General features: G+C 53.5%; 3 protein-coding genes across 4 annotated transcripts; 1 reads left to right on the top strand and 2 right to left on the bottom strand.

Annotated features, from left to right (window-relative positions):
* Window positions 1–912: 912 nt before the first annotated feature.
* On the bottom strand, window positions 913–4,440 carry Nprl2 (NPR2 like, GATOR1 complex subunit). Its single transcript, XM_052719911.1, has 11 exons — window positions 4,245–4,440; window positions 3,464–3,555; window positions 3,218–3,386; window positions 2,958–3,066; window positions 2,450–2,586; window positions 2,260–2,357; window positions 2,106–2,142; window positions 1,902–1,995; window positions 1,711–1,828; window positions 1,334–1,476; window positions 913–1,249 (listed from the first exon to the last, which is right to left on the bottom strand). Exons 1-11 carry the CDS (start codon window positions 4,320–4,322, stop codon window positions 1,182–1,184), a joined length of 1,143 nt encoding a protein of 380 aa, XP_052575871.1. The 5' UTR covers window positions 4,323–4,440; the 3' UTR covers window positions 913–1,181.
* Window positions 4,441–4,542: 102 nt separating this feature from the next.
* LOC128098627 (transmembrane reductase CYB561D2) lies at window positions 4,543–7,678 on the top strand. Of its 2 annotated transcripts, XM_052719927.1 has the most exons (4): window positions 4,543–4,661; window positions 5,058–5,211; window positions 5,664–5,701; window positions 6,361–7,678. In XM_052719927.1, exons 2-4 carry the CDS (start codon window positions 5,085–5,087, stop codon window positions 6,862–6,864), a joined length of 669 nt encoding a protein of 222 aa, XP_052575887.1. In that variant the 5' UTR covers window positions 4,543–4,661; window positions 5,058–5,084; the 3' UTR covers window positions 6,865–7,678. The 2 variants fall into 2 exon arrangements, with proteins under 2 accessions (XP_052575887.1, XP_052575893.1); XM_052719933.1 differs by lacking the exon at window positions 5,058–5,211 and having other exon boundaries at window positions 4,550–4,661.
* A 542-nt stretch (window positions 7,679–8,220) lies between these two features.
* Tmem115 (transmembrane protein 115) lies at window positions 8,221–12,960 on the bottom strand. The gene is made up of 2 exons (XM_052719920.1): window positions 11,613–12,960; window positions 8,221–9,041 (listed from the first exon to the last, which is right to left on the bottom strand). Exons 1-2 carry the CDS (start codon window positions 12,461–12,463, stop codon window positions 8,837–8,839), a joined length of 1,056 nt encoding a protein of 351 aa, XP_052575880.1. The 5' UTR covers window positions 12,464–12,960; the 3' UTR covers window positions 8,221–8,836.
* Window positions 12,961–13,628: the final 668 nt, after the last annotated feature.

Below are 13,628 nucleotides of genomic sequence, written 5' to 3'. Positions count from 1 at the left end.
CTTCCTCCTCCTTGGTCAGCTTCCCAAGTGTTGGGGTTTCGGGCGGGCACCACTATGCTTGTTTCCATGTTCCAACCTCGTGGGCTTCCCCTGAATTCCTCACAGACTCCTTTGGCTTTTCCAGACAAGTCTCACTATGACACCCAGGCTGGCTTTAAACACATTATATAGTCCACGCTGTCCTTGAACTTGGAGCAGTTCCTGATGTTAGCTTACTGAGTGTTGGTATTCTAAGAATGCACTACCACAGTTAGTCCTTGCTTTAGGGACTATTTTTTTTGGAGTACTCTTTTTACTCCTGCAAGGTTCAGCTTGAGGTCTCCCGAGTGAGGTCTTTCTAGACAATCTAATCCACAGCATCTTTTGCTCCCATCTGATTCTAGCTCTTTCAGTTTACAGGCCCAGAGAGCTGTGGTCATAGCTGATCTGGTAGAGTACCTGCCTAGCATTCACAAAGCCTTGGCTTTAATCCCCAGCACTGCATACATAGGCTGTGGGAGCATAAGTCTACACTCCTAGTACAAGGGAGACTGAGGCAGGAGAATCAGAAGTTCAAGGTCATCTGCTACACAGCAGACTTCAGGCCAGTCTGTGCTGCATAAGATCCTGTCTCAAAAAACACCCTCACCCCCAATAAACACACACACACACACACACACACACACACACACACACACACATTAAAAACCTAGGTGTGTCCAGGCATAGTGGTGCATGCCTTTAATCCCAGCATTTAGAAAAAAGAGGCAGGCAGAGTTGAAGGCCAGCCTGGACTACATAGTGAATCCCAGGACAGCCAAAGCTACATAGTGAGATCCTGTCTCAACAGTCTCCCCCCCACTCCCCTACCCCCCAACTCCTCTCCCCCTCCCCTCTCCCCCGCCAATAAAACAAAAGCCAAACCAGACCAGATCAAACCGAGACCTTATTGTTTACTTGCCATTGTCATTTCTGTCCACTAGGTGGCACTCCAGCCAGGCCAGGCTAGTTGGCATGGCTGGCACATTCACAGTTCTTCCGTGGCTGGCTGAGGCAGTACTCAGTATTCCACAGGATGAAATGGGTAACTTTATGTACAAAACCGAGGATCACCTCCCAGACGGTATGTACTAGCCTACGTGTCTTGGACCCATGAGGGCTTAGTAGGGGCAAGTAGCCATAGTATTATGTTCCAGCCGGCCTCACTTCCAGCAAATGATGATGTTGGGGTCATTTTCTAGTCGCTCATCCAGTTCATGGTAGCTCATGCCTGGTGGGGTGAGGGAGGCAAGGTCAGCAGCCTTGGCGCGGCCAGTCAGCCCTCACCGCCCCAGCCGGCCCCGCCTGCCTCCACCTGTCTTGCAGCAGATCTCATCGTAGCTGTGGCAGCCTGTGTAAAGGCGGGCAGGGTGGCTCCGTTCCTCCCGAGCTACTCGAACCGGATACTTCTGTAGTCTCCGGATGAGGTTCTTCATGAGCCCAAACTGGATCAGCTTCCTGAAGTGATGGTTGGGGAAGAGAGTTGATACCCTAGCCTAGCCAACCCTCTCCTTCAGTGCCTTATGGGCTGGAGTGACCTCCACGCTCACCATCTCCAGGAAACCTGCCTGGACTAGCAGGCCACACACTATACTCATTGGGAATCTCCTGCTTCCTCTTTGACTCGAGGCTCCTCCGGGGAGACTCAAGACACTTCACCCCACCATGCAAGCCTGAGAATGACCCTCTGACCTTTCATCCACGTGTTGTAACTGCTGGGGGTGGCGGCCAATGAGGTCTCGCACAGTGGTGCCAGGGCTTAGGCTGCAGTACAGCTGGAATACATCTCGGAGACTGGCCCTTTTGTGTCCTGTGGGTGCCAGGGTCAGCTTCCTAGGTGGCCTTGTCCTCCCAGATCGGTCTCCCACAGGGGTTGCCACTACCTTGCTTGGTGACGTAGGACAGACACGCCTCCTGTAGGGACTTGTCATCTACCAGGTCCTGGACTTTTGGCGTTGGGCAGTACACATTGGAGTACTAGAACACAGCAAGGGTGCAGGACCTGAACGACGTGCTTGGGAGTCTGGCTTGATCTGGCCCAGCCATATGGTTCCCATTTTACTTAACTGTATCCCAGACTCACCTACCTGGAGGATGGATACCAGCGTCACGACACCATAGTACCTGGGGGAAAGAGAAATGCTTAGTGTGCAAACACCAGTCTTCCCACCCCCATACTCGGGGTCCTTCGGCTCCCCTCTGACTGGCGGCCTATAATGGGCATAACTGATCTCCACTCACAGCAGGTTCTGAATGGCAATGCGCACCAGGTTGAGCTCCACGTCTGCCTCAGCGGAGATCTTCTGGACATGGCGGAATCCATCAATGTAGGGCAGGATCTGTCAAGAGCAAGGCAGGGTCAGCAAGGGTGAGATGCAGCTAAGGGTGTGAGCAGCCCAAGGTGATAATACTCATGAGAGGGCCGGTACACCTGCTGTGTGGTAAGGTCCCACTGCGAGTTGAAGAAGTCCTCTTTGTCCTTGGTAAAGACAGGCACATCATACTCCTGAGCCACAGGAGGGTCAGGCCGCTGCTCAATCACCTTCAAGTGGATGGTGTTGGATTCATCTGCGGGGGACCCCACCCATACCCTCAGTGTCATCTTTCCCAAGGCGCCTCAAGTACTTCCTGACTCTCCTAGCATTAGCTGAGGCAGGCAGGTGGATCCTGGGAGCATCACTCTTTCTGTTTTATGGAGCAAGAAACCAAGGCCCAGAGAGGGGGGAAGAATGTAGCCACGAAGTAGTGCTGAAGGATTCTGCTGGCTGCCCCTCCACCCCATTATATCCCGAACCCTCACACATCACTGCTTCAGCCCGTGGCTATTTCTTGCCCACCAGTCTGTCCAAGAGTCTTGTTCTCCTGCAGTGGCCGTGCTCATTTCCGCACTCCCCCATCCTTCCTCTATCTTATCGTGTCCCAGGAGAGGCTGCCCGTACCAATAGGTAGAGTGCACCGGCCAGAGGCATTTAGTTCTTCCAGTAAGATGGTCATGATGGGCACCAACTTCTGCTTGCTCTCCTCTGTGGACACAAAGCTGCTTTCAAGCTGGACAGAACATGGACAACACGGTTGAGTATACCTCAGAGCCCCCAGCTGTCGGCATTCCGAGCTAGGTGTTGGAGGTTGGGGATTGGAGACACAGGAACACTTTCCCCAACTGGGCCTGCCATGCACCCATGCCCACAGTGTTGCAGACCTCCAGTGTGGTCAAGTAGCCAGCCAGCTTTTTAACAATGGGTTCCAGGGCGCACGTCTTGGCCTGAGCATCACACACGAAGCCCAAGTTGAAGAGGAGGGCATTGCGGCTGTACTTCTTGTGCTCAATGCACACGGGGCAGCCAATCAGCTTCTTCTCCATGGCTGTGCTGGATGGGTAGAGCAGAGTCAGCCCGCCCCCAAGCCAGTCTGGGACCCCTTTGCTCCCACCTGACTAAGACCTCACACAGTGATAAGCTTGTTCTGTAGCTCGGGCTTGGTGATGATGTACACCTGGACCGTGTCGAACAGCTCGCGGGAGATGAAATCCTCAGGGACCTGGGGAGGGCAGTGACGAGAGTCCCTCAGTGGACACTGGGATGGTGATACATCCCACCCCAGGCACAAGTCCTCTACTGTTTTCTTTCCCTCATCCACCCAGTATACGACTCCTTTGTGTTTCCAAACACACGCTATGTTTTGGAAAGCTTCCCGGCTTTGGCATTCATTATTCCCACTGCCTGCAATACTCTTTCTACTCTCACCTAACTTTTTTGTTTCTTTTGTTTGTTTGTTTTCGAGACAGGATTTCTCTGCGTAGTTTTGGTGCCTGTCCTGGATCTCACTCTGTAGACCAGGCTGGCCTCGAACTCACAGAGATCTGCCTGGCTCTGCCTCCCCAGTGCTGGGATTAAAGGCCTGCGCCACAGTCGCCCGGCTCTCACCTAAGTTTTATGCATTATTTGTGTCTCAATCCAGTGATTCTCTTGGATCATCTAAACCTCGACAAGACCTGTCACCTCCCTGAATCCTATAGCCTGATTTGCCACAAAAACTGCTATGTGGCAAATCTCCTTCCCCTACTAGGAACCAGAGACCTGGCTCTGTGTATCCTCTCCATTCAAGGTTATCTATGAATGGAATGACATGCCTGGATGCAGCACGGGGACCCACAACCCCTCCAGGCAGCCAGTTGAGCTCCATAGAGCATCCCTCTCCTCGTCCAGTCCCGGGAGTGTGGAAGGCACCTGATAGGTAATTTTGGGTCCCAGCGTTGGGTGGAATTCACTGAAGAATATGCATTCGATGCGGCAGCTGCTGCCCATGGCGCTGACCGTCCCAAGTCTGTAGTCCCTTGTCTTTCGTGCGGTGGTCGCCTCCACCCCTGGGAACACCTGTCAAAAAGAGAAAGAGGCCTGGGCTAGGATAGAGAGGTTTGTGAGCGTAAACCAGAAGAACCGTCAACTCAACAGCGCCTGCGCGGCGCGACTCAGAGGCGTGGCTGGCGCTGATGGGATGGAAGGGGGCTTGTCCCAGGAAGTCTTGGGTGGGTGGACAACACACCCGGAAGTGAAGCGCCTCCTTAACGGAGCGGTGGCGCGGCTGGCGGGCCCGGGAGTCCAGTTTATTTTGGAGGAAGTCACTGCGTCGAACTTGAGAAGCAGGTGAGGAAGGCAAATTTCTACAGTGGAGGTACAGCGTGCTAGGTGCACGTGGGGAGGCAATGTGCAAAGAGATTCACGCTTAGGTAGGAAAGCAGCTGGGAACTACAATGCCCGTAGTGCTCCACGCCTTCCGTTCCAGCTAGTGATGACGTGCTGCATTCTGGGATTTGTAGTCTTACGTGTCCTTACGCATCCCACCTGGCCGGTGCGATCAGTACCACTTCAAATACAGGTGTTTGACAGGTAGACTCTGTTAAGTTGGGACTATTCTTGGTGCCGACGTTTTCTGCTTGTCATAACTCCTCCGAAAAAAGGTGGCATTCCTGCCCTGAATTACTGTCCCCAGTGAGAGGCGTGGACAGTGGGCACCCTTGCCAACGCCTACGATGCTTTCAGGCTGTACAGCTATCAGCTGGGCTGACCATGGCCCTTTCTGTGGAGACGGAGTCGCACATCTACCGAGCTCTGCGCACTGCCTCTGGGGCTGCAGCCCACCTTGTGGCTTTGGGCTTTACCATCTTTGTGGCTGTACTTGCCAGACCTGGCTCCAGTAAGTAGAGTTCATAGTTGACTATGGGAAGTAAAAAGCCACTCTTCTTGGGGGAATAGGGGCAGTAGGAAGTGATGGGCTTAACTCGTGGGAACAGGCTTGGCTGGCTGAGGAATGTTCTGTGCTGGCAGTATTTAACTCCTGGGGAGAGCAGATCAGTGTGGGGGCTCTGGCAGCCTGGCCAAGCTTCAGAGAGTACATGGTTTCTCTTTGACTTGGCATTTCATTCCTGACTCATGGAGACGCTGGAGGAAGGAGCTACCAGAGGAGTGGTAGGGCATGCTCTCTGTCCCAGGAAGAGAATAGGGGGGTGGGTAAGATGAGCTTGTTACAAGAGGGGACTCACATTTGCCTCTTTAGGTGATGGATGGGCTGCCCACATTCAGCCTGTAGGGATGGTTATGCTGGTTCCTTTTCCCTCAGCTCCATGAGGCTTCCTCTTCTCATTCTAGGTCTGTTCTCCTGGCACCCTGTTCTTATGTCTCTGGCTGTAAGTAGTGGATCTGGGTAGCTTTTAGGGGTAGAGTGTGGGCATAGGTGGTGACCCTCAGAATTCTTGAAGGCATTTATTTATTATTATTTATTATTAAAAGGCCAGTTTAGTGGAGTTGCATGTTCCAACTACTGCCTCTGATATATATCCAAGGATTGAAAAACGGAAGACCCAGGACAGATGGGTGAAGCTCACCCAAGCACAAAATGAGGCTTCTCTCACCTCCAGCCAGGAAGCTGAGAGATTGCATTTGGAGATTGCTCTGTCCTTGAAAACCTTAATTTATGGTGATGCATCTAATTTTCCCTGAAACAGTGCACCCATGTGGACAGCTCTTGCCAAGAAATTGTATCCAGCCTCATGGGAGGCAAACAAAGCTGTGAATCATTTATAACTGCCACGTCTCAAATCTTGTTTGCTGGGTAACGTAGCAGAGGTGACATTTCAGAAAAGTACCTAGGAAGAAGTCTAGAGGCAGCTGTTCCTAACTACTCAGGGCAGACATTTTGCCCCACACAGGGCCTTCCACCGTCTCACCAAATGCAGCATTTTGTCCTTGGGGAAGGGAATGAAGGAGGATGGGGCTAAGTGCACCTGCTTGGAGGGTTATCTAAAGTGCTTATAACATTCTCACTTGAGTCTCTCTGTCTCCTTAGTTCTCCTTCCTGATGACTGAGGCACTCCTCATGTTTTCTCCAGAGAGTTCACTGCTGCGTTCCCTCTCACGGAAGGTCCGAGCACGCTGCCACTGGGTGCTTCAGCTGCTAGCCCTACTCTGTGCTCTGCTGGGTCTAGGTCTTGTCATCCTCCACAAAGAGCAGCTTGGCAAAGCACACCTGGCCACTCGACATGGGCAGACAGGGCTGTTAGCGGTGCTGTGGGCAGGTCTGCAGTGTTCAGGTGGTGTGGGGCTGCTCTACCCCAAGTTGCTGCCTCGATGGCCCCTGGCAAAGCTGAAACTCTACCATGCCACTTCTGGGTTGGTGGGCTACCTGCTGGGCAGTGCCAGCCTCTTGTTGGGCATGTGCTCACTCTGGTTCACTGCTGCTGTCACTGGCATTGCCTGGTACCTGGCTGTGCTGTGCCCCGTCCTCACCAGTTTGGTAATCATGAACCAAGTGAGCAATGCCTACCTATACCGCAAGAGGATCCAACCATGAGCACTTCCCAGCCATAAGGAAACCTGGATTTGCATCTCAGCGTAGGACCTGGGGCTGGGAACTTGCCTGATGCTCTTAGCTGATGGGGTCAGGGAACACTTCAGGTACCAGGGCACTCAGGGGTAGATCTCTAACATTTCTGCTCCTCATGCTAGAGTGCCTCCCTTTTCTTTTCTTACTATCAACCCAGGGGAACATGGATCATGTGTCTGGATGATGTTGGGGTTGCAACACTGTCTCCCCAGCCATACAGCTTATATTTGTACTGGTAAGGCCAGAAATCATGGAGAAAAATAAACAAAAAACTGAAAATAAAAACAAACCCCAAACCGGGAAGACTGCTGGGAGGAGCAGAGCCGAGCTGGGAGGAGCAGAGCCGAGCTGGGAGTGGCTCTCGCTACCGCCATTACCATGAGACTGTGGGCAGCTGGTGAGGTGTGGACCCTCTACATGGTGGGCGTTCTCCCGGAAGTGGGAGGTCCTCAGAAGCCTGCTGCTAAGCTTCCTATGACACCCAGTGTATTAGCAGGTGAGAGGTGGACAGTACAGCTGTTTCCAGCTAACTGTGCTGGAGTCTGGAGACTATGGTTAGATCAGTGATAGGAGATGGAGATGGTCTGTTTCCACAGGTGCCACGCACAGGGCACAACTTAAAAGTTGAACCATAGTTGGTTATGGTGGCAGGTGGATCTCTGTGAACTCAAGACCAGTGTCAACAAAATGAGTTCCAGGCCAGGCCGGCCAAAGCTACAATGGTAAGACCCTGTCTCGAAAAAGAAAGTTGAATCATGAACAAGAAAAACTTTCCTTTTGATTTTGAGAGGTTTCATGTTTCTCGTGTGGGCTTTGAACTTGTTATGTGGCCAAGGACGATGGTTTAACTTCAGATCCTCCTGCTTCCACCTTTGAGTAATGGGATCATAGGTATGTACATATATACCATGTGTACATATACACACCATGCTCCTCTTATGCAGTGCTGGGACTCAAACCTAGAGCTTTTAAATGCTAAGCAAGTGCTCTACGAACTGAGCTCCACCTTCAGCCTCAGGTTTTTGTTTGTTTGAGACAGGGATTCTAGGCATGTGCCACCATGTCCTGCCTAAGACAACTGCTTATGGTGGAAAGGCCTTCAACCGTCAGGTCCTCTTGCACAGAGCCTTTCTAACAGAGTGAGGAGAGACCAGAGAAGTACGGGACTGAGGTACCGGCTCTGACAAGGCTGCTTGGCAGCAGCCTATGGTAGTAGAGAAGAGGTGGGGGCAAGGGGTCCTTAGCCAGGTGGAGTTGCCATGGAACTGAGCCCTAGGACCCAGAAAACACACTGAGTTTTGCATTTGACAAGCACAAGAGGGCTGCACAAGGTGGCCTGACGGAGCCCAAGAGCTACCTCAAAGAACCGCTTTATTGACACTGAGGCTGGGCCTGGCTGCCCGCCCGCTCAGGTGCTCCTGTAGAAAATACCTGGGACTTGTGGCGGCTCTGGCTAGACAGTCACTGCCACAGGAGAAGGGCACAGAACCCTGACAAGAATGCAGTCTGGGGGTGGGCAGAGATGTGCAGACCCACACTGGCCGGGCCCCCAGAACAGTTTTGGCAAATACAAATCCTTGCCTTGGCTCAGGGCTGTTGGCAACCCGTTTCAGATGTGAGGGCTGGCCCCGGAGCTGTGACCCAGTGTCCCTGCAGTCACTTCCTTGGTGAGGAACTGTACCTGCTGAGGTGCAATCTTACCACAAATCGGGGTCTGGCCTGGCTGACGCTCAGAGGCCCCATACCTGGCATTGTGGCTGTCTGGAGTTGGAACCAGGTAGCAAGGGTCCCATGTAGTGTTGTCGAGAAACGGCAGAAGGCCAGAGAAACCCCCAGCAGGCCCTCTTCCCACTCCTCAGAGCAGTCAGTGCCCTGGAGTAGCTGAGACGTGTCAGGGAGAGCATGGGAGTCGAGGAGCTATGCTCGAAGTGGTCTGGAGTTACAGTTGGGGGGGAGCTGCCTCGAAGGTAATGAGGCTGGATTCTGGGGCAGTGCCCTTCCCTGGGGGTGTGGAAGCGTTTTCCGAGGGCAGAGGACTGTCCTTTTTGGCCCCAGCCTCCTCTTCATCATCATCCATGCTGGGCCAGACCGACTGATCCTCCACTCTCTTCAGCCGTTCGTTGAGAGCCTTTAGGGCCAGCTGCCTACAGCCAGAAAGAGAAGCCGTCACAGTGGGCTTGGGAGAGGCACACACCCTGCAACCTCCCTCCCAAGCCCACTTCGCCCCCAGAATCCCATGTTTTCCCTTCCTCCTGCAGGGTCCAGGAGACTGGATCAGGACCTGCTTTGCCAATCAGAACGAGGCGCTCCCTCACAGCCGCCACATCTCCAGGCTGAGAAGGCTACGGCCTACCTCCCAGGCCAGCCGGCTACCAGGGATGCTTCTGAGTTTGTTGGCTAAAGACGGATCTAGTGCTTCAGGGCAGACAAGTGGAATGTCTTAGTCCTGGAGATGAGTGCGTACTGGTGTAAGGTCCAAGGACAGCGTCAGTTATTTTTGTGGTACTAGGGATTAAACCTAGGGCATGCACTCTACCACAGAGCTATATTCCCAGCCCTTAAAACAAACAAACAAACAACTTTTTTTTTTTTTTTTTTCCGAGACAGGGTTTCTCTGTGTAGTTTTGGTGCCTGTCCTGGATCTTGCTCTGTAGACCAGGCTGACCTTGAACTCACAGAGATCTGCCTGGCTCTGCCTCCTGAGTGCTGGGATTAAAGGCGTGCGCCACCACTGCTGGGCCCACTTTTTTTTTTTTTTTTTAGGCAAGTCTTGCTAATGAAATTGTCCATGCTGGCTTTAAGGCAGCTCTTGTAGCCCAGGCAGACCTTGAACTCATGAACCTCCTGTCTCAGCCTCCGGAGCAGTGTGGATTATAGACCTGTTTCACCAGGCTCAGCTAAGGATCAGTTTGGATCATTTCACCCTTCCTAACTAAGATACTCTTCCTAGAAGTTTTCCAAAGCCACCGAGTTCTTAGCAGAGCCCTGGTAGAAAAGAACGAGCCCGTGTGGGCATGGCACAGAGCAGAGCCTACTGTTTCCATGGGGTAGACTTCTGCAGACACCATTTGGAGAAAAGGTGAAAAAATACACCCAAAAGGACGCAAGCCATAGGGCCCAGAATTAGCCTGCAGCATGCCTTGGGTGCATCCACCTTGGACACCAGCTGAATACTCCTTCAAGGAAGACATGCCCTACACACTGAGCTACACAGCCTCAGTGGAGAACAGGGTCCAAGTGTTCAGCACTCTGGCCCACAGAAGGGGAAGTGGCCACTCTAGCTGGTCACTGGGGATCCTGATGGCTCAGCCTATTTGCACTAAAGGCGGTCATCCTATGGCTTTCCAAGATCAGACTTTCTAGCATGCTAAGGAAAAAAGAGGAAAAGCCACAGGGACATGGGCATTAAAACCCCACCACACTCCTTCCCTGGCCCTCCCCAGGCTACTCTTGGAGATGTCCTTTGTCAGTAGTCACTCTGTCATGGGTCAGTGACCTATAGGAAATCCTGTTTCCTACTTGTAGCCCTCTGGGTTTGAGAGTGGCACAGTCAGATGAAAACTGTTTGTAAAGTAATACCCACTCCACGTCAGCCAAGAACCATCACCCTACGCCACACACCTGCCTCTCGCCCCAATCCCCACTCTTCCCTTTCTGTCCATTTTCTTGATCTTGGGTAGTGGTTTTCTGAATGACTAGTCAACCATAGCAATTCAAGACCTCTCACTAGGGCAAGGGCAACCTCTGGCCCAGCCCCATCTGAACAGCTCGAAAGCTCAGCCCTCCCAGCCCATTTCTTCTACTAAATAAGGCCAAGATGGAATTGTCTTTAGGACACCCTCCAAAACCCTCAAGCTGTAGGGCCCGGAATTAGGCCTGCAGCATGCTCGGGTGTGTTCCCACACCTACCAGCTGGTAACCCTTCAAGGAAGACATGTTCTACACTCAACTATACAGCGTCAGTGGATTAAGCCCGGAGAGAATTCTTCCACTGATGTCAGGAACCTGTTTCACAGGTGAGCAAAGGCAGGAGCTTTTGACAAATGCTGAGGACTAAGGCTTTTGAGAGACTGCTTGAAAAGTCTCAAGAATAACATTGGACACGGAGCTGGGACTGTAAACTGTCCATAGGTCTGAGGTAGTAAGAGCTAAATTTAAAAAGCTTTCTTCTGCCTCGGCCAAAGTGTCCAGTGAATAATGCAGTGAAATTACTGAGGCTGCAGACACTCTGGGTTCTAGGGAATGCAAAGGTCTCAGATCTGCCTGGTGTGGTCAGCGGGTTCCTGCAGTGGGTCATTCAGCCTGTCCCCCTATGTTTGGTGACATGCGAATTTAGTAATACCCCAACCATCCTACATTAAGAGGAAGGGAAACGCTTACACAGACATCCTTCCCCATCCCCATCACAGGAGAAACGGACCAACAGTTTCTGTCTCCTACAGGGCCAGTCTCTAGAATTTGGAAACTCTGAGGCAAGACCAATGGCGACTAGGCAGGTGGGCCGGTTAAGCGGCCCAAGTGGTGAGGAAAACCCACTAGAGCCCAGAAACCTACACACTGAGTTCCTTCCTCAAGGCCCAATCCTGAGTCCTTTCTGAAGCGGCCCCCAACTCCTGCCTGAAGTTCTCCAGCCCATGTAGAGCAAGCTCCTCAATGGATGGTACGTGACTCCACCAGAGTCTAGCTAGCCAAGGCTCTGGAAGTGTTCACAGTACCTTCTCCGCTCGGCATCTTGAGGGTCTGTCCCCGGGAGGCTGATGGTGATGGAAGACGGCGCTCCCACATCGTAGCGCTTCACTGTCTTCTGGCAAATCTTTACTTTCACCAGGAGGCCATGCACCAAGTTCGCTAGCAGTCCCACCACAGGCTGCAGGATCTCCGGGAAGAAGGTGGCAAAAGCAAAATGGTCGGCCATGTCCCCTCGGCCCCGGCTGTGGCGCTGATAGAAGCGAAGATACACCCAACTGGATAGCAGTCCAAAGCCGTAGGAAGCCAGGGCCGGGCTCTGGAGCAGCGTGGCCAGGCGGAGCAGTAGCAGCAATGCCAACAACAGCATGGGCACTACGCTGACGCGGACCTGGGGCACTCGCAGAACCACACAGTCTCCCATAGTTTGCTTGAGTGCGACCAGAACACCGCCTAGGAAACCCAGGGCGCCATGGATACGAATAGTGAACAGGTAGACCAAGTTGAAGGAAGCCATGTAGGTGAGGAGATAGGCGAAGGCCCCCAAAAGCCCCACTGACACATTCACCACCGAGAAGAAGATGAGCAGCTCCAAGGCTCCCCAGAGGGGCTCCAGCAGTCGCCCGGCCACCACGACTGTGGCCAGACTGATGGCCACGTCCCACACGTGCTGTTCCATCAGCCCATGGGTGGCCAGGGTCCAGATCCAGAAGTTGGGTGGGAAAAGGTAGCCCGGGGTGACCGCCAGGCAGTCCGTGTCCACGGCGAAGGAAAGCAGATAGAGGAAGAGTACCACGGCGCACAGCGCCTTCACCACCACGCTGGCGCTGGCCAGGATGGCCCCCAGATGCTGGCGGGCACCGGGCAGGGCGCGTTGCATCTTCCCGACGGACGTCGGCTTGAGGGAAGGTGAGGAAGGTGGCCTAGGGGCCTCCCCGGGGCCTCGTCCCAGTCCGGCCCCGACGGGAGGCCCGGGCCCGGCTACTACTCACTGGTCTCTGTGAAGGTTCTGCTTCCGGTTTGGTCCGGCTGTAGTTCCAAGGGGAAGAGAAAGCCTGGATGCCAGGCCAGAGCCTATGCTCCTGGCCGAGGAGCGGAGCTTAGGCCCTGAGTGGCTTGGGCACGCCTGCCTGCCGGTTCCCGAGGCCCAGCGGCCAGGCTGGCCGGGCTAGCGCTGATCTCAAGGCTGGGCTTCCTCCATCCACTCTGAAGCTCCGCGGGGCACTGGTGCCTTGTTCCGGCCCAAGTCAAGACCGTTTAGCTCCTTCTGGGCTAGGGTTTTGACTTGACGGTACCTCCTCCTTTCTCCGGGGCCGACAAACAGGGGCGCCGCGCCTGCGCGCCCCCGGAGGCCGCCGCGGCGGTATGCCCTCTGAGCGCTTGCCTTCCGGCTCCTTGGCATGCTGGGATACGGAGTCCTTGGGACCCAGCCGACCGGTTTCCGCGTAGAACCACAAGTCCCAGAAGCCGTGCGCCCGACCGGTCCCGTAGAGTGTAAGGCGGGGGTGCTTGGGAGTTGTAGTTCACAGGGATGACTCCTCTAGTTCTTGGGGCGGGTGGTGGTGGTTAGGGAAGTGGTGGACTTGCTGAATTCTCTGGAGGACAGTGACTCCATTTGTGATTTGTACAGGTACAGCAGTGTTTTTGTAAGTGGGTACTTCAGGATGTTGAACGGTTCTGGTGTGTTGTACCAACGTAAGTGAACTAACGAGAAACTCCGTGGTCTGGCAAATAGAGCCTAAGGCGGGCTAGAACCCTTGTTCCGTCATTTGGAGTCAATGTGATATTGACCAAGTTCCTGAACATTTCTGAAGTGCCATATCACAAACCCTAAAAAGGGTGATGATGGCAGGCTCTACTCAACGTCCTCCCCGCCCCCACAAGACGTTTTTTTTTATCTGGGTAGCCCTGGCTGTCCTGGAACTCACTCTGTAGCCCAGGCTGGCCTCAAACTCACGGAAGATCTGCCTGCCTCTGCCTCCTGAGTGCTGGGATTAAGGATCAAAGACGACAGCAACGTAAATGTCAGGCCATTTTGGGTGTTC

This window comes from Peromyscus californicus, unplaced genomic scaffold, assembly GCF_007827085.1.
Source record: "Peromyscus californicus insignis strain IS unplaced genomic scaffold, ASM782708v3 Scaffold_11__1_contigs__length_118956290, whole genome shotgun sequence".
NCBI lineage: Eukaryota > Metazoa > Chordata > Mammalia > Rodentia > Cricetidae > Peromyscus > Peromyscus californicus.
The sequence above is the reverse complement of the archived record's forward strand: the minus strand, read 5'-3'. Positions and strand labels throughout refer to the sequence as shown.

Bases quoted from the DNA above. Each gene is read 5' to 3' on its own strand.
- Nprl2 (XM_052719911.1), bottom strand. From the start codon at position 4,322: ATGGGCAGCAGCTGCCGCATCGAATGCATATTCTTCAGTGAATTCCAC. The intron at 3,556-4,244 runs GTGCCTTCCACA...TGCCCTCCCCAG, and splicing joins GACCCAAAATTACCTATCAG to GTCCCTGAGGATTTCATCTC. The intron at 1,477-1,710 runs GTCAGAGGGTCA...CCATCACTTCAG, and splicing joins TTACAACACGTGGATGAAAG to GAAGCTGATCCAGTTTGGGC.
- LOC128098627 (XM_052719927.1), top strand. From the start codon at position 5,085: ATGGCCCTTTCTGTGGAGACGGAGTCGCACATCTACCGAGCTCTGCGC. The intron at 5,212-5,663 runs GTAAGTAGAGTT...TTCTCATTCTAG, and splicing joins ACTTGCCAGACCTGGCTCCA to GTCTGTTCTCCTGGCACCCT. The intron at 5,702-6,360 runs GTAAGTAGTGGA...CTGTCTCCTTAG, and splicing joins CTGTTCTTATGTCTCTGGCT to TTCTCCTTCCTGATGACTGA.
- Tmem115 (XM_052719920.1), bottom strand. From the start codon at position 12,463: ATGCAACGCGCCCTGCCCGGTGCCCGCCAGCATCTGGGGGCCATCCTG. The intron at 9,042-11,612 runs GTACTGTGAACA...TTCTGGCTGTAG, and splicing joins CAAGATGCCGAGCGGAGAAG to GCAGCTGGCCCTAAAGGCTC.